General features: G+C 46.3%; 1 protein-coding gene across 7 annotated transcripts in view; it reads right to left on the bottom strand.

The window, feature by feature from the left end:
* LOC116989066 (RILP-like protein 1) overlaps nucleotides 1-19,234 on the bottom strand; it is a 47,950-nt gene that overhangs the window by 12,612 nt on the left and 16,104 nt on the right. For 2 of the 7 annotated variants that reach the window (XM_033046218.1, XM_033046217.1), the window contains exons 4-8: nucleotides 18,577-18,768; nucleotides 15,030-15,205; nucleotides 13,657-13,779; nucleotides 11,376-11,465; nucleotides 4,488-4,586 (exon numbers count right to left, since the gene is read on the bottom strand). In XM_033046218.1, coding sequence (XP_032902109.1) covers nucleotides 4,488-4,586; nucleotides 11,376-11,465; nucleotides 13,657-13,779; nucleotides 15,030-15,205; nucleotides 18,577-18,768 — 680 coding nt within the window. Of the gene's footprint in view, nucleotides 1-4,487; nucleotides 4,587-11,248; nucleotides 11,260-11,371; nucleotides 11,466-13,656; nucleotides 13,780-15,029; nucleotides 15,206-18,576; nucleotides 18,775-19,234 lie in introns of those variants that run through there. The other 5 variants (XM_033046215.1, XM_033046222.1, XM_033046220.1 and 2 more) reach the window with 3 other exon arrangements.

Below are 19,234 nucleotides of genomic sequence, written 5' to 3'. Positions count from 1 at the left end.
TGTTATTTGAATCCTAAGTATAATAAGAAGTTTAGAATGTTAAGTTATAAGTTGACCAAACGGTTGGGGGATGAAGCCTGGCCAGTAGGGGGCACATGGAATGTCGAGACAATTAAAAAAGCAGAAATGTTGATATGGGAAAGGAAGGCAGGAAAGAAATGGAAGAAGGGAATTAAGACGTGGAAAGCAGAAGCAGAAAAGAAGCATGAGGAGAGTAGAGATCGAAGTTGGATGGATACGGCATGTAAACAAGGGATAGAGTTACGAAATAAGGATAGCACTCGGAAAGGATGGAACGTATTGCAACTAGAATGCCAGTGGGCAGAGGAACAAGAGGAAATAATTAAAAGACAGACAGGAGGTGAGAAACAGGTGATGATTAGTAAAAAATAAACCCAGTACTGGTAAATCCTCTGGAGGAGACTTCATGTCTGGCACGACGACCCTATTTGGTAATGAAGATGAGGAGTTAGATAATCTTGGGAGATGTCCACCTCCCTATGCCCTACCAGTAGCAATGGCATCTTTACCTGGGACAGTTCCAGTCAGTAACATCCCTATACCTTGAAGTTCTGACCTTACAAAGCTCCCCAGGATTGGGAGCACGGGAATGCCTTTCTGTGCGTAATTTGTTTAACGCATTGATGCTACCAGAACAGCTGGTCATTGTTAAATGTGCTGCACACACTGGTGCTGGGGACCCTATAGCAAAAGGCAATAGGTTGCTGATAATGTATCCAAGCAAGCAGCCTGTACATCCAAATGCGTAGTGACAGCACGTAAACAGATGCTAGCAAATAGAACGGTCCTGCCAAACATGAAGGAGGTATGTACATTACAGAGGGACGCCTCTTATATATAATAATAACTATGGAAACAGGAGGGCTGTGCCTTTGATTCAGCACACCCCGCTTGGACAAGTTGGTGTATTCGATACATTTTTACCCGTCTTACCCATGCTGGTAAGGAGGGAATGATAGGATAACAAAGGAAACGTGGTGGCAGGCCTCTGAATGTAAAATTTGCCAACAAAGTAATCCAGGCAAACCATTTTAAGATACCCTCAGGGGTGACGCCAATGCCATCACGATCATTTGAATGCATACAGATTGATCTTATTGAAATGCCAAAGGGCCCAGTGTTATAAATATTGCTTAGTGATTTTAGATTTATTTAGCAGGCGGAGTGAAGCTCTACCAACCACTAATAATACTGCTGAAACTATGGTAACATTGTTGTTAGGAGAAGTTATTCCCAGGTTTGGCCTACCTAATGTCATAAGCTCAGACAATGGTCTTCATTTTATTGCCACTATTAATAAGGAGAAATGTGCACATTTTAATATTCGACTGCAATTTCACTGTGTACACCACCCACAGGCATCTGGGATGGTGGAAAGAGTCAATGAGGATTGCAAAACAAAATTACCCCGGAGGTAAATCCTTTTTCTGACAGGCAACTATGTTATAAAAAAATTGGGGATGAAGGGAAATTTGATGGAGAAATGAGGATAAGGTAGGGAGACTGAAAAGTCAAGGGGAGTCTGACTAATCATGATCTGGATCAATGCCCAATTAGGGTTAGGTAACCAGAATTTTGGTAAACAGAAGTCTTGTCAGAAAAAGGGAAAGTAAATTACAAAGAGATGTCTTTGAAGATGAAATATTATATACTGCTGGTAAAACAATGTTTTTGTATATATACTGCTGGTAAAACAATGTTTTGTATATAAACTGCTTGTAAAACAATGTTTTTTATGTGGAATGTGTGAAATTCGAAGCAATGAGCAAAGTTGTGTGTCGCTTTAAGAAGTTTGTCCTTTAAAATGCAAATGGACAGACAGTTTATGGTGTGCTCCTTTAAGAAACAGGCATGAATGGGGGGCGGAGCTATACTCGAATGATAAAATGTGTTGGTTGATTATAAATCTTTTGAACCAAGTTTAAAAAAGACTCATCCCGATTAAAGTGTTAAATGAGATTGGAAATGTCAAAATTACAGAGAAAAAGAAAATGTATTATTGATTACTGATTCCGAGTGAGTTCTTTTAGGAAAGATTGTTTTGATGTGATAACAGAGGTTGTCTTTTAAAATGCAAATGAAGCAAGATTACTGTTTTCAAGCAAACAAAAAGATGTTGTAGCATGTGCTGTGTGAGGGAAATTAGGTAGATGAAAAATTGTCTTATGACTTACAAAAGGGGGTTTGAGGGAAGTAGATTGGGGAAGAGAACATATTTGGAGAATTGAATATTTAGGTGGGGAGAGCCTCTTCGGATATAATTGGATTAAAGAATAAGTTCACAGGGAAGTGTTAAGAAGGAACTGAGATACGAGGATCAAAGGAAGACAAAAGTGCTGGAGAAACTCAGCTGGGAACAAGATTTACAACTTTTTATTGATACAGGAAAAGCTGCGGTGTCCACCCCCTGGAGAGTGGGGGGGAAGCCACCTACAGGCCCTGGGCAATTAACTAATTATGTATGGACGGCAATTAACCCATGTCTTGCCAGATCTACATTCTCAGGATGGAGGAGCTTTGCTGGAAGCCATAAAAGCTATACGATGATGGTGCTGGGACAAGAAGAAATTGAGACTGTATTGAAAAGAACAACCAAGTGTTGCTAACAACATGAACTGCTGTAAAGATTGAAGATCATCGTCGCTGGATACATTTGATTGACTGAACAGTTTGTGGAAACAAGGACTATGGGCTATTGATGCACCCTTTATTCTGGGGTGGCCCAGCCCACATGGACTGAACTTTCTTCAGAATGGCAAGCTTGCGGACTAACCCACATTTAAAGGATGGTACACACCTCCTTTTAAACAAGATTGAAGTCAAACATGACAAGCGCAGCAAATATACCCTGACTACAGACAGTAAGAGGTCTGCAAAGGCCAGTTAAATCTACCTGTTTTTGCCACAACCAAGGCACTGGTGTATTTTTAGGAAACAGTATATTTGTGACAGGCATTGTTATGTTGCAAATGCAGTGCCACACAAGAGAAGCATGAACCAGTTACACCAGCACACGGGGAATTCCAAGCGAAGCCGAATAAAGGCTGAGCAATTTTTATGATCCTTTTCCTGTCCTATGGTAGTATCTTAGTGTCACGTCCGGGGGAGGTTGGTGGCCATTTAAAATGTTTGGAGGGACTTGTGGAACGATTGTCCACTATGAAATGATTGTGTTACTAGTGTACTATTAATTTGTCTGATGAGATGTTATGGTTTTCGTATGTACTCAGCAAGGACTGTAGTTGTTATCAAAAATTTGATAAAAGGATGGAATGATGAAGCTGAATTTTAGTTAAAATATAAGAAGATATTAAAATAGGTTTCTGGGCTAGCTTACAGCTTATATTTAGTCTCAAATTAGGCTTGCCTCAGGTTGCAGTGTGTGGGATAATAAACACCATAACATTGTCTCCCAAGTGACAAGCAGAGAGGAGAAGCTAGAGAGATCTCTTTGAAGAAAGATGCCATAAACCAAATGGCCAATGTTATGGGGGAGGAGGCGAGAAAGGAAGAGAGAAACAGCTAGTCACATCTTTGAAGTAAGATGCCATAAACCAAATGGCCTATGTTTATGAGGGACCAAATGACAGCGAGGAAGCATAGGGTGATCTCTGTGAAGATAAAATGGCCTTATCCAAATAGCCAATGTTTCAGGGAAGTAGAAAGTAGAAAGCAGGGAAGTAGAAAGATAAAATGTCGTAAACCAAATGGCCAATGTTATCTTGTAACATGTAAACAAAAGGCCTTTGATGTGATGCATTCTGTGGAAACCTTTCTCTGTACCTCTGACCATGACTAATGTCTGAAATGTGCTAAGGGGACAAAAAAACCCTATTTAAGGCAATGTAATTCTGTTGTTCAGGAAGGTGAACGGAGGACGGTCAAGTGTCTGTATTGGTCACTTGACTGGAATTCTCCCTCCCTCCATCGGCCGATAATAAGTAAAGTTGTGAACTGGTCTACCAAACAGTTTGTGTGTTGTCTGTTTATTAAGAAGCGAACCTGGTTTAGTAGTTATAAAAGTAGCTTTTTCAAAGCTACTGCCTTACAGCTCCAGAGACCCGGGTTCGATCCTGACTACGGGTGCTTGTTTGTACGTTCTTCCCGTGAGTTATCTCTGAGATCTCCGGTTTCCTCCCACACTCCAAAGACGGGCAGGTTTGTAGGTTAATTGGCTCGGTATAAATGTAAAATTTCCCTCGTGTGCGTAGGGTTGTGTTAGTGTGCGGGGATCGCTGGGCGACGTGGACACGGTTTCCGCGCTGTATCTCTAAACTAAACTCACATCCCCTTAACAACTCATTCAGGTCTCCCTTGTTACCGCAGGGCAGGCGGGCGTTGAGAGGATGAAGAATGTTTGCAGATGGCATCCTGTGTTCGCTGCCATGTTGCATACTTTACACACAAAGGTTTTACAACTAACTCTACTCTACATATTTATCCAAGCAAGATATTCTCACATTTACCTGGCTGATAGTACTTTGCAAAGCAGTTCCAAAATCCAGACCTGGATTTCGTGGAATATGATACCTTGCAAAGTAGATCTAAACTGTGGAGCTGGATCTCTGGAAAGTAAATATAGAAATATTACATACAAGTGAAACAAAAATGCATTTCTTTATCAAACATTTAGTGGTCTAAAATTAACAAATATTCCAGTAAACACATTAAAGGTTAGTTTAGTGTAGAGATACAGCATGGAAACAGGCTCTTCGGCCCATCGAATCCATGCCGACTATTGATCACCTGTTCGATGTTACATAGAACATCTAGTTCTACATTGTCCCACTTTCTCATCCACTCCCTACACACGAGGTACAATTTACAGAGGACCAATTTACATACAAACCTGCACGTCTTTGGGACGTGGGAGGAAACCCACGCGGTCACACTAGGGAAGAACGTGCGAACTCCACACAGCCAGCACACTAAACAATGGGGTTCTTCTTCTTCTTGCGTATGGCGTGCACAGCCTAAAGTTGTAAGACAACTTGTACTGTTTGATCTTCAGTTTGGGCACGCCAGGTTGATTGCATTTGTTGAAACAGGGTGGACCACGTGAAGGTTGCAATCTCCCACCCCAACAATGGGGTTGAGAGGGAAAGATAGATCAGCCATGATTGAATGGTGTAGACTTGATGGGCCGAATGGCCTAATTCTGCTCCTATCACTTATGTCCTTATGAACACCCGTGGTCAGGATCTCAAAACCGTATCGAAAAAGAAAATCAGGAATTGCTGGAATTGTTCTTCTTCACAATTCCGTGTCTCCAGCAGAGGGTGGTAGAACCGCAGTGTTAGGTGCAGAGCCTGCGATGATTATGAAAGAGGAAGATTCCTCAACCTTGTTCATCCAACTTCCAGCCTTGACGTTCATGCTTTCTGCACTGGTTGAGCATGGAAAGATGTCCATAAGGTGTTCACCAGGTGCTAAACACCAACCTCTGCTCCCAGCCTCACCGCAGCGCAGCTGAGATAACGCACTGAATAGTGCCTCCACGTCCAAGGGGCCAACGTTCTGGACCACGATTAGATGCTGTTAATGGGATTTTAAAATCAACATCAACATGATACGATAGAACTTTATTTATCCTAGGAGGGAAATTGATCAGTGGGAGGGAAGGTGGATCAGAAGGAACTGTAGATTATGGTTTACACTGAAGATCGACACAAAATGCTCTCGTAACTTCAGAGCCTGTCCCACTTAGGCTATTTTTAGGAGACTGTCATAGTCATAGCAGGTCGCCGAAAAACCGGTGACTGGACCCCCCTTCGACATAAAATTTGAAATAGAATCATTACTTTAACATTAAAAAAAAAAGTCAGCATCGGCGACAACCTGCGTCACCTGGCAACAACCTGCGCTAACCTGGCCACAACTACGACAGCACCTACGTCAGGAGAAGTCAAGCTACTCTCACTGGTGCCAAACCCACTGTCACCGACTGTCTCTGAAAAATGTTCACCATATTGAAAATCCAGCGGTGACCAGAAAGACGCTACGACCCTTTGGGCGACTGAGGAGACTACTCACGACCATACAGGTGACACCCCGGCGACCATGTGGTGACAGCCTAGTCGCCTGTAGTCGCCTAAAAAATTGCCTAAGTGGGACAGGCCCTTTACTTGTCTTTCGTGTTCATCACCTCAGTGAACTGCGACTCAAGGATGGAATGGGTGAAGGCACCAAGTTTGGTTCTAATTTTCTCAGCCACGGTGTACAAAATTGCCACAACTCACAACTCTTCCTCGACGCAATTCTCTGCACGTTGTACATACCGGCGATCCATCCCCGATTTTGTCTGTTGCAGTGAATGGGTTGGGAAAACCATGTGCACTATGCCTCATTGTCACCTCCCCCCCCCCCCCTCTCCCCGGCTAACAATGATCCATTCTACATGTTCCTTGATCCACGTCCTCTTTGATCTCATTTTCACACCTCACCCTTCCATATCTCCATGTCTCCCTCTCCCCCTGACTCTCAGTCTGAAGAAGGGTCTCAACCCGAAACGTCACCCATTCCTTCTCTCCAGAGATGCTGCCTGACCCACTGAGCCATTACTCCAGCACCGTTTTTTCTCTTTTTTCTCCAGCTGTAAACCAGCACCTGCAGTTCCTTGTTTCCACAGGCAAGTCCACATGTTTTACTAATTCTTACCACAAAAGAGCAGACTTGAGCCAAATACCACTTGGTTTATTCGGAGCAGGTTGAAATTCCTCGCCGCCATCGTGCCGGACATGGCGTTTGCAGATGGATTTAAGTTGGCGAGCATATCAATGTCTTTATTCTGAGAACCAACAAGTCTGCCTCGGCAAGGCCAGCAGCATAATCAAGGACCAGTCGCACCCTGGCCACTTCTCCTCTCTCCCATCAGGCAAAAGGTACAGAAGTGTGAAAACGCACACCTCCAGATTCAGGGAGTTTCTTCCCAGCTGTAATTATCAGGCAACTGAACCATCCTACCACAATCAGAACAACTATCTTGGTGACCCTCGGACTACCTTTGATCGGACTTTGCTGGTTTTACCTTGCACTAAACGTTATTCCCTTATCATGTATCTGTACACTGTAAATGGCTCGATTGTAATCATGTATTGTCTTTCTGATTAGTGCGCCACAAAAGCTTTTCAATGTACCTCGGTACATGTGACATAAACTGAACTGAACTCCACTGAACTCAGCGTTAGGGCAGTGGGTCGGCTTAAGCCACGTGCTGGTGCTAGCGCGCACAAGGGCGGCACGGTGGCACAGCGGTAGAGATGCTGCCTTACAGCGCCGGAGACCCGGGTTCGATCACGACCATGGGTGCTGCCTGTACGGAGATTGCACGTTCTTCCCGTGACTGCATGGGTTTTCTCCAAGATAGACAATAGACAATAGGAGCAGGAGTAGGCCATTCGGCCCTTCGAGCCAGCACCACCATTCAATGTGATCATGGCTGATCATCCCCAATCAGTACCCCATTCCTGCCTTCTCCCCATATCCTCTCTTGAAAGTATCCAGAGAACCAGCCTCCACCGCCCTCTGAGGCAGAGAATTCCACAGACTCACAACTGTGTGAAAAAGTGTTTCCTTGCCTCCGTTCTAAATGGCTTGTCCCTTATTCTTAAACTGTGGCCCCTGGTTCTGGACCCCAACATCAGGAACATGTTTCCTGCCTCTACCGTCTCCAAACCCTTAATTTATTTAGCGAATGCAAAGTCCTTTAGCCAAGCAGTTGCCTCTTGATCTGCTGTATGAAGGGTGACAAGTTCTCCCTTAATAAACCCTTAATAATCTTATGTTTCAATAAGATATCCTCTCATCCTTCTAAATTCTAGAGTAAACAAACCTACGTAGCTACTCCATTCTCTCAGCATATGACAGTCCAGCCATCCCGGGAATTAACCTTGTGAACCTACGCTGCACTCCCTCAATAGCAAGAATGTCCTTCCGTAAATTTGGAGACCCAAAACTGCACACAATATTCCAGGTGTGGTCTCACTAGGGCCCTGTACAACTGCAGAAGGACCTCTTTGCTCCTATACTCAACTCCTCTTGTTATGAAGGCCAACATACCATTTGCTTTCTTCACTGCCTGCTGTACCTGCATGCTTACTTTCATTGGCAGCCCACTGAGACCATGCCAACCTGTATCAGCTGTATCCACCCATCACTTGCCAGGATTTGTCCTACCCTTGCCTCCATTTTCCAGCTTTCTTCTCCCCCTGCCCCCCCCCCCCCCATCAGTCTGAAGGGGGACCCCGACCCGAAACGTCACCAATCCATGTGTTTTACTCAATGCACAAGTGAACCTCCATGTCTTTAGTTGTGAAATGGGCATTCATTGTAAACATCACGCTTCGAAAATAAATGTTGTTCCGTGAAAAGTTAGTGAGTAAACTCTTCAAGGCTGCGAAGTAAATCAACACTCACCCAACTCAGTGCACTGTCGTTAATATTGCAGCAACATTGGGGGGGGGGGGGGGGGAAACCCACACACAACTCCTCTCCATAGTTAAGACAGAAAACGCAGGAGTAACTCAGTGGGTCAGGCAGCATCTCTGGAGAGAAGGAATGGGTGACATTTCGGGTCGAGATCCTTCTTCAGATAACTTGCTGGGATCCCGACCCGAAACGTCACCTAGAGTCATAGAGTGATACAGTGTGGAAACGGGCCCCTCGGCCCAACTTGCCCACACCAGCCAACATGTCCCAGCTACACTAGACCCACCTGCCCCGGTTTGGTCCATATCCTTCCAAACCCGTCCTATCCATGTATCTGTTTATTAAACGTTGGGATGGTCATGTCATAAGGAATAGGAGCAGAATTAGGCCATTCGGCCCATCATCTACTCCGCCATTCAACCGTTGACTGATCTATCTCTCCCTCCTAACGCTATTTTCCTCCCTTCTCCTCCATAACCTCTGACACCCGTACTAATCAAGAATCTATCTCTCTCTGTCTTATAAATATCCACTGACGGCCTAGCCCCTGCCTCAACTACCTCCTCTGGCAGCTTGTTCCATACACCCACCACCCTTTGTGTGGAAATGTTACCCTTCAGATTCCTATTAAATCTTTTCCCCTTCACCTTGAACTTATGTCCTCGATTCACCGACTCTGGGCAAGAGACTCTGCCCGATCCATGGTCTGCTGAGTTACTTCAGTAATTTGTGTCCTTTACTGTAAACCAGTATCTGCATTTCCTCCTTGTTACATATCTCTATCTCCTGCTAGCTTGTGCCCCATCTCTCTATCCTGTCCATATCCCTTCTACTCCACAGTCTACTCTGGTGAAAGATCTCGAACCAAAAAAAATCTCGTGTCCATTTGACTCCACAGATGCTGCCTGACCCGCTGGGTCCTTCCAGCCACCCCCTCCTTTTCCAGAACACAGTTCTTTAGTAACTTGTCAGTTTCTTTGTTGAACTAAATTAAGGCGCATGTTGCAATCAAAAGCGCTTGAACAATTGGTTGGGAAGAAAGCCAACAGTTTAAAAATAAGGGGTAGGTCATTCAGCACTGAGATGAGGAAAAACCTTTTCACCCAGAGTTGTGAATCTGTGGAATTCTCTGCCACAGAAGGCAGTGGAGGCCAATTCACTGGATGCTTTCAACAGTTGGATTTAGCTCTTCGGGCTAACGGAATCTAGGGATATGGGGAGAAAGCAGGAACGGGGTACTAATTTTGGATGATCAGCCAGGATCATATTAAATGGCGGTGCTGGCTCGAAGGGCCGAATGGCCGACTCCTGCACCTATTTTCTACGTTTCCTGACTTGTCACGTCATTAGTAACAAAAGCGAAAACATACGATTTTGTCAACAGGAAAGCAAATGTGCAACTGTAGAGAATAAAAATAGATTAAAAATGGGAACAGTTACTCTATTGTGGCAGAATTCCAAGCTCAAAAAATAAAAATATTCATGCTGGATTTCCCTCATGGATGGTGATTGTGATGATGCTTTAATGTCACTTGTACCTCGCTAGGTGCAGGGAAATTCTTTGTTCCACACAATACACAAAAGAGTCGTCACAAAGATGCCGACAATGTGATAAAAAGTACTCATCCCTTCTTAGTCGCCTGCTTGCCGTCCATCTTGGAGGGGTGGGGGGGGGGGGGGGGGGGGGAGGAACAGGAGGGATGGTTGATGCCAACATGTGGCGAACAGGATTAATGTCGCCGAGTATTAAAAGCGTTCTTATTCTGAGAACAAAGGAATGTCCCACTCCATTGTCCGAGTGAGGCCACACGCAAATTGGAGAAACAGCACCTCGTATTATTTCGTTTGGGCGGTATGAACGCTGATTTTCCATAAGCAAGTACCTCCTGCATCCCTCACCTCCCCTCTCTTCCCCCCCCCCCCCCCCCCCCCCCAACCCCACACCTCCGTCATCCTACCAGTTGCACTGTTCGTGTCCTTGTTATCACACCATCCACAGCCAACAATGGGCCATTGTGGGCTCCACCCTTCCTGAAGTCATCTGTTGCCGGCCCCGATTTGTTCTGGGCTTTTCTCGGCTCAAGTCTATTTCCACCCCTCCGCCTCTACTTTCAGTCTAAAGAAAGCTGCGGTCACGGTGGCGCAGCAGTAGAGTCGATGCCTCACAGCTAATGCAGCCCCGGAGACCCGGGTTCAATCCCGACTACGGGTGCTGTCTGAATGGAGTTTGTATGTTCTCCCCGTGACCTGCGTGGGTTTTCGCCAAGATCTTCGGTTTCCTCCCACACTCCAAAGACGTGCAGGTTTGTAGGTTAATTGGCTTTGTAAATGTAAAAATCGCCCCTAGTTTGTAGGATCGTGTTGATGTGCGGGGATCGCTGGTCGGTGCAGACCCAGTGAGCCGAAGGGCCTGTTTCCGCGCTGTATCTCTAAACTAAATAAACCCAAGCGATTTGTAAATACTCTGTCATGAGGGATTTGCCAGAATACACCGGCTGGCGTAAGTGGGACATGGATGATAAACCAGAGTCACGCAGAAAAATGCATCTCGTTCTTTTTCGATACCCACCTCAGAAATTCTAGGAGCAGAATTAGGCCGTTCGGCCTATCAAGTCTACTCCGCCATTCAATCATGGCTGATCTATCTTTCCCTCTCAACCCCATCCTCCTGCCTTCTCCCCTTAAACGTCGACACCCGCCCCAATAGGGAATCTATATATCTCTGCCGTAAAAATGTCCATTGACTTGGCCTCCACAGCCTTCTGTGGCAATGAATTCCACAGATTCACCACCCTCTGACTAAAGAAATTCCTCCTCATCTCCTTCCTAAAGGAACGCCCTTTAATTCTGAGGTTATTCTAGTCAGCCAACCAGCAAACCCAGGATAAAGACACAAAGGAATTCACCCCAGTAAGCTCAAAACTCACAAAGATTTGATTCTCGACTCAGGCGGCTTGGAATCGATATCATCTTGTGGAAAGCTGGGAAGAGGAAGTGTGTCTTTATCTTCTTCATCGCTGTATGGGAACAAAGATTTCATTATTAGAAAAATGACTTTAAAAAAAACTATTGCAAAATGAAATAGAGTTTATGTTTAAGTGGAAAAATTAAATTATTGGGGTGGCAGTGGAGCAGCGGTAGAGTTGCTGCCTCACAGCGCCAGATCCTGACAACTGGTGCTGTCTGTACGGAGTTTGTATGTTCTCCCCGTGACTGCGTGGGTTTTCACCAAAGACATGCAGTTTAATTGTAGTTTAATTGGCTTTGGTAAAAAAAATTTTTTATAAGTTGTCCCTAGTGTGTGTAGGATAGTGCTAGAGTGCGCGGCGATCGCCGGTCAGCGCGGCCGAAGGGCCCGTTTCTACAGTAGGGGAATCAAGAACCAGAGGACATAGGTTTAAGATGAGGGGAAAAGATTTAATAGGAGCCCGAGGGGCAACTTATCTTTAAAAAAAATATATAAACACAAAGGGTGGTGGGTCCATGGAACGAGCTGCCGGAGGAGGAGGAGGAGGCCGGGACTATCGCAAAGTTTAAGGGGCATTTAGATGGATAGGATGGATTTAAGAGGGAATTGGGCCAAACGCAGGCAGGTGGGACTAGTGTGGATGGGGCATGTTGGTCAGTGTGGGCAGGTTGGGTCAAAGGGCCTGTGTCCACGCTGTGGGACTATGACACAATAATTAAACGCTGGTGGAAGAAGGAATTGCAGATGCTGGTTTAAACTGAAGGTAGACACAAAATGCTGGAGTAACTCAGGGGGGGATGGGGGGGGGGGGAGGCAGCATCTCTGGAGAGCAGGAATGGGTGATGTTTCGGGTCGAGACCCTTCTTAGGTTTGCTCATTTCCCAACCAATCCACCAGATGGCGGTCTGACTCAGTTCAAGCATAATGATGGATGATTGAATGGCAGGATTCAGGCCTGTTTGGAATGCAAGATAAAGACTGTCACTTTGTGCCAAATCTAAAACAAAAAGCACTGAAGAACTTGCAGAACACTTCATTGCAGGAATTCAAAATTTGACCATCTGCAGTGAAAAGTAGCTTTCTAAATCAAAAGCAACTAACCTCAAAGAGCCAATGTAACTGGAATGAAAACGTTTAAATCTATCTTCTGAAGTCTATTATGGAACATCTGCAAAATTTTGGACAGTCTGCAAAAGGGTACAAACCCGAAATGTCCTTTGTTCATTCCCTACACAGATGCTACCCGACCCACCTAGTTCCTCCAGCACTTTGTATTTAACTCGGAATTCTAGCAATAGCAATTTTCTGTGTCTCCATTTGGTCTTCATAACAAGAGGAGTTGAGTATAGGAGCAAAGAGGTCCTTCTGCAGTTGTATAGGGCCTTGGTGAGACCACACCTGGACTGAATTCTGTTTTTAGTTTGTGTCTCTGTGATGTCTTTATTATTTATTTTACTCTGATTATATGTTTATATTCCTGTTAATCTATGTAAGGTGTCCTTGAGATGTCTGAAAGGCGCCCAACAAATAAAATTTATTATTATTATTACAGGTATTATTATTATTATTATTGTGTGCAGTTTTGGTCCCCTAATTTCAGGAAGGACATTCTTGCTATTGAGGGAGTGCAGCGTAGGTATACAAGGTTAATTCCCGGGATGGCGGGACTGTCATATGCTGAGAGAATGGAGCCGGCTTGTATGAGAGGGGATCTTATTGAAACATATAAGATTATTAAGGGTTTGGACATGCTAGAAGCAGGAAACATGTTCCTGATGTTGGGGGAGTCCAGAACCAGGGGCCACAGTTTAAGAATGCGGGGTCGGCCATTTAGAACAGAGGTGAGGAAAAACTTTTTTACCCAGAGAGTTGTGAATCTGTGGAATTCTCTGCCTCAGAAGGCAGTGAAGGCCAATTCTCTGGAGGCTTTCAAGAGAGAGTTAGATAGAGCTCTTAAAGATAGCGGAGTCAGGGGATATGGGGAGAAGGCAGGAACAGGGCACTGATTGTGGATGATCAGCCATGATCACAGTGAATGGCTGTGCTGGCTCGAAGGGCCGAATGGCCTACTCCGGCACCTGTTGTCTATCAGGGGTGTTGGAAAAGAGAAACAAGTCCCACACCATCACAAAAAGACGTCACTGTGGAGCGGAGGACAAGAGTTCAGTTTATTGTCACGTGTACGGAGGTACAGTGAAAAGAGAGAGAGTGTGTACAGGTGCTGCAGCATCTCCACTCACCTGCTACAAACGCCCTCCTGTATTCCCAACATCTTTGCCTTTACTTTTTTCCGTTGCTTTTTAATTGTTGTCTTGATTGCTTCCATGAAAAGTGTCGGGAACTTTCCGTCGGTGAAAATCTCTCTGAAACGTGCAAACATATCTCCTCAGCCTCTGCTGCCCAATACATAGCACAGTATTGATGTTTCAATTCCATTCCCTGCTCCCCTTAAACCTTCACCCCCCCTTTCTCGGTTTGTCACACCCCCCCCTCCCCTCTCACCTTCCCCCCCCCCCTCTCACCTTCCCCCCCCCTCTCACCTTCCCTCACCCCCCCCACCCCACCCACCCCCTCTTTCACCTATGTCCCTCCCTCTGGTTTCACAGTTTGCACCCATTTCTTCCTTTTCGTTTAGAGATACAGCGGGGAAACGGGCCCTTCGACCCACCGAGTTCGCGACGACCAGCGATCCCCACACACTAGGAATACCAAGCCAATTAACCTACAAACCTGCACGTCTTTGTGCGGGGGGGAAACCAGAGCTCCCGGGGAAAACCCACACAGATCACGGGGAGAACGTACAAACTCCGTACAGACAGGCACCCGCAGTCAGGATGGAACCCGGGTCTCTGGGGCTGTGAGGCAGCAACTCTACCCGCTGCGCCACAAAATGCTGGAGTAACTCAGCGGGACGGGCAGCATCTCTGGAGAGAAGGAACGGGTGACGTTTCGGGTCGAGACCCTTCCTCACACTAGCATATGGGGCGATCAACGCTCGGTGCAGACTCAGTGGGCCGAAGGGCCTGTTTCCGAGCTGTTCCTCTAAAATCGCTAATGAGCCCTGGGTTCGATCCAGACTAAGGGTGCTTTTCTGTATGGAGTTTGTACGTTCTCACCGAGACCTGCGTGGGTTTTCTCCGGGTGCTCTGGTTTCCTCCCACACTCCAAAAGCGTACAGGTTTGTAGACTAATTGGCTTGGAAAGAGTCAAGAGAGTTTTATTGTCATGTGTCCCAGATAGGACAATGAAATTCTTGCTTGCTGCACACACCAGAATATGTAAACATAATACAGAACAGATAAAAGTTCAGTGTGTCTATATACCATAGACCATATATATATACACAATAAAGAAACAGATAAAGTGCAATAGTAATAATAGACTGTTATTGTTCAGAGCTTGTATGATGTTGTGTTTAATAGCCTGATGGCTGTGGGGAAGTGGCTATTCCTGAACCTGGATGTTCCAGATTTCAAGCTCCTGTACCTTCTTCCCCACAGTGTGTGTTGAATAGTCAGTGTGCGGGGATCGCTGGTCGGTGGGAACCTGGCTGTTTCTGCGCTGTATCTGGAAAGTAAAGGAAGCCAAGCTAAACCGCGCACGGCAGTCTCACCTCTGGTAGTAAGCCAACTCCTCCTGGACCAGGAACAGGTTTGCCTTCAGCTCGTTGCGTTCGTGGAGAATCTGCCGCATCTCTTGTTTGGTGAAACAGGGCCGGTTTGGATCCTTCACATCGATGATGATTTTGTCGGCCATGTTGATATTCGGGGCGCTCGCCGTTTTGCCCATCTTGAAAGTGAAAAACAGGGGAAGGGCTCAAAGTCAGCGGTCACGAGCGCGGCGAGGTCCAGGTACAATGATAAGCAGCGTCGCAGGCAACACCCACAGGTCATACAGAGCAGGTAGATAGATACAAAATGCTGGAGTAACCCAGCGGGACAGGCAGCATCTCTGGAGAGGAGGAATGGGTCGACCTTTCGGATCGAGACCCTCCTTCAGTCTGAGAGTCAGGGGAGAGGGAGACAGAGATATGGAAGGGCGAGACATCAAAGGGGAAGAAGGTCAAGGAAACTGTAGAATAGATCATTGTTAGCTAGGGGAAGGTGACAACGAGGTGTACAAGGATAACATTTACTCGGAGGTCGGAGCATTGGGATGGGGGCGGGATGGAAAGAGGGAAAGCAAGGGAGATCAATATTCATACTGCTGGGTTGTAAGCTACCCAAGTGAAATACAAGGTGCTGTTCCTCCAAGAAATTATACATAGAAGGTTAATCACAAAATGCAGAAATAAACTCAGTGGAACAGGAAGCATCTCTTGAGAGAAGGAATGGGTGGCGTTTCGGTAAGAGACCCGATGTTATTACCACAACCCTTCAAAAACATCATGTCAAATGTACCACTGTCCCACCACAAATGACAAGGAAGGACTCAAAATGCTGGAGCAACTCAGCGGGTCAGGCAGCATCTCTGGGGAACGTGGACAGGTGGCCCGTCAGGTTGGGACCCTTCTTCAGATTTGAAAGATGGGATAGGTGCAAGGTCACGACCAGAAACGTCGCCTGTCCATGTTCTCCAGGGATGCTGCCCGACCCGTTCTTAAATGATTGGACCAGAATTAGGCCATTCAGCCCATCAAATCGACTCTCAAGCCATTCACCCAACTAATCAAGAATCCATCGATCTCAGCCTTAAAAAAAAAGTACATAGGCTTGGCCTCCACAGCCTTCTGTGGCAATGAATTCTACAGATTCACCACCCTGACTAAAGAAATTCCTCCTCATCTCCTCCAAAAGGAACATCCTTTTATTCTGAGGCCGTGGCCTCTGGTCCTGGACTCTCCCACTAGGAGAAACATCCTCTCTACATCCACTCTATCCAGTCCTTTCACTAACCTATTGAATTAGTCCTGCACTTTACGGGGTTTTTTGTAAGCCAGCATCTGCAGTTCCTTGGGTCCACATGTGGCATGTACTTCCATGCTGATCTGGACATTGCCACTCAAGTAATAGAAACATAGAAAATAAGTGCAGTAGGCCATTCGGCCCTTCGAGCCAACACCGCCATTCGATATGATCATGACTGATCATCCAAAATCAGTAGCCCGTTCCTGATTTCTCCCCCCCCCCCCCCTCCCCCCCCATATCGCTTGATTCCGTTAGCCCTAAGAGCTAAATAGACAATAGGTGCAGTAGGCCATTGGGCTCTTCGAGCCAGCACCGCCATTCAATGTGATCATGGCTGATCATCCACAATCAGTAATTTGACACTGTCTTGAAAACATCCAGTGAATTGGCAGAGAATTCCACAGATTCACAACTGTGTGAACATGGCTGCCATCTGGGAACTTAACAGATCTCATGAACTTGGCACAAATCCATTTCCTCGCAATGTTTCTATTATCGTCACCTTCATTAGTCATTGGAGCAGAATTAGGCTGACAATATAATAGACACCAAAGTAATGGGAGATGGCAGCAGAGGAACAGTAATTTGTCTGCCTCCTTCCATAAGTTAAGAAGCCCCCCCCCTCCCCATTTAGAACTCAGGAACTTTGATATGCCGGAAGGAGAGGGCAGGAATATCTTGCCCACTTCCCTGCTATTGATTTACCAAGTGGCCTTTCCTAAAGAAGAACCCGTGACATGGTATCCAGAGAGATAATGGATTAAAGATAAATCAAGACAGACACAAAAAGCTGGAGTAACTCAGCAGGTCAGACAGCACCCCAGGAGAAAAGGAATAGGTGACGTTTTGGGTCGAGACCCTACTTCAGACTGACCCCAAGATCATAGGTGACAGGAGTAGAATCAGGCCATTCGGCCCATCGAGTCTGCTCGGCCATTCAATCATGGCTGATCTTTCTTTCCCTCTCAACCCCATTCCCCTACCTTCTCCCCATAACCTATGACAACTGTTCTATCTAAGAAGTGTACTGAGGTACAGTGAGAAGCTTTTATGTTGTGTGATGCCCAGTCAGTGGAGAGTGTACACGATTAAAATCAATCCGTCCACAGTGTACAGATACAGGATAAAGGGAATAGCATTTAGTCCCAGATAAAGTCCAGTCCGAGGGTCTTCAATGAGGTAGATGGTAGGTCAGGACTGCTCTCTAGTTTTTAAAGGAACTGCAGATGCCGGAAAATCGAAGGTAGACAAAAGTGCTGGAGAAACTCAGCGGGTGCAGCAGCATCTATAGAGCGAAGAAAATAGGCAACGTTTCTGGCCGAAACCCAAGGGTTGCCTATTGCCTGGCCGAAACGTTGCCTATTTCCTTCGCTCCATAGATGCTGCTGCACCCGCTGAGTTTCTCCAGCACTTTTGTCTACCACCGCTCTCTAGTTGGTGGTTGGATGGTTCAGTTGCCTGATGGCAGCTGGCGAGAAACTTTCCCTGAATCTCAGTTCAGTTTAGAGATACAGCGTGGAAACAGGCCCTTCGGCCCACCGATTCCACGCCGACCAGCGAAGCCCGTACACTATCACTATGCTACACATTTCAGCACACGATAATGGTAATAAAGTCTGATCAAAGATAGTCCGAGGGTCTCCAGTGAGGTAGATAGTAGTTCAGCACTGCTCTCTGGTTGTGGTAGGATGGTTCAGTTGCCTGATAAGGGCTGGGAAGAAACTGTCCCTGATTCTGGAGGCGTGCGTTTTCACACTTCTGTACTTTTTTTTGCCCGATGGGAGAGGGGAGAAGAGGGAGTGGTCAGGGTGAGACTGGTCCTTGATTATGCTGCTGGCCTTGCCGAGGCAGCGCGAGGTGTAAATGGAAGGGAGGTTGGTTTGTGTGATGGTCTGGGCTGCGTCCACAATTCGCTGCAATTTCTTGCGGACAGGAGAGGGTTTAGAGGGATGTGGGCCAAACGCAGGCAGGTGGGATTAATTGGTTTCCATAAAGTGTCCCTGGGGTGCAGGACAGATCTATTGTGAACGGGTGATCGCTAGTCAGTGTGGACTCAGTGGACCAAAGGGCCTGTTAACAGCTGGGAAGAAACTGTCCCTGAATCTGGTGGTGTGCGTTTTCACACTTCTGTACGTTTTTGCCCGAGGGGAGAAGAGGGAGTGGCCGGGGTGAGACTGGTCCTTGATTTCCACGCCTTTCGCCCACAATAACGGGCAGAGGTTTAGGAAAGCGCGACCGAAGGAAGTGGAATACCTTATTGTCGTTGCGGTTGTCCTTCTTGACCTGGGCCAGGTGGGACTGCAGCCGGTCTAATTCCTTGTCCTTCTCCTGCACCGTCACCTCCAGCTCAGCCTTCTTCTCCAGCACCTTCTTCAGCTGGCTTTGAACGATGTTGGTTTTGTGCCGGAGGTCATTGTTGACCTTCAGAACCCGATCGAGCTGCTCCTGTAGCTGAAAGAAAAACAAGAGCGTGCAGGTCAGGTCCACACGTCGGCACTTGCTTTACCCTCGGCGAGGCTTCAAGAGAGTTAATGGATTAAAAAAGAAAAAAGAAAGAAAGACACCAGATGCTGGAGTAACTCAGCCGGACAGGCAGCATCTTTAGACCCTCACTTTCAAATCCTTTGTGGCCTAAAAACTGGCCCATGGCTGGAGGATGTGAACCAGCGGTTTAAACCCACTGTTTATCTCTGTGGTGGAACAACAATGGGGGGAGGTGGGGGGGGGCGTCATTCCTCCACACAGATCAGTGAAACCAAGAACAAAACTGCATGAACCAGGTTCACAACACTGCAAGTATGGAGGCCAAAAGAAAGACACAAAGTGCTGGAGTAACTCAGCGGGTCAGGCAACATCCCTGGAGAACGTCAATAGGTGGCGTTTCAGGTCGGGTCTCTAGATGGGTCTCAAC

This window comes from Amblyraja radiata, chromosome 28 (assembly GCF_010909765.2).
Source record: "Amblyraja radiata isolate CabotCenter1 chromosome 28, sAmbRad1.1.pri, whole genome shotgun sequence".
Classification (NCBI taxonomy): domain Eukaryota; kingdom Metazoa; phylum Chordata; class Chondrichthyes; order Rajiformes; family Rajidae; genus Amblyraja; species Amblyraja radiata.
Note: the sequence above shows the minus strand (reverse complement) of the source record. Positions and strands in the feature narration are given on the sequence as shown.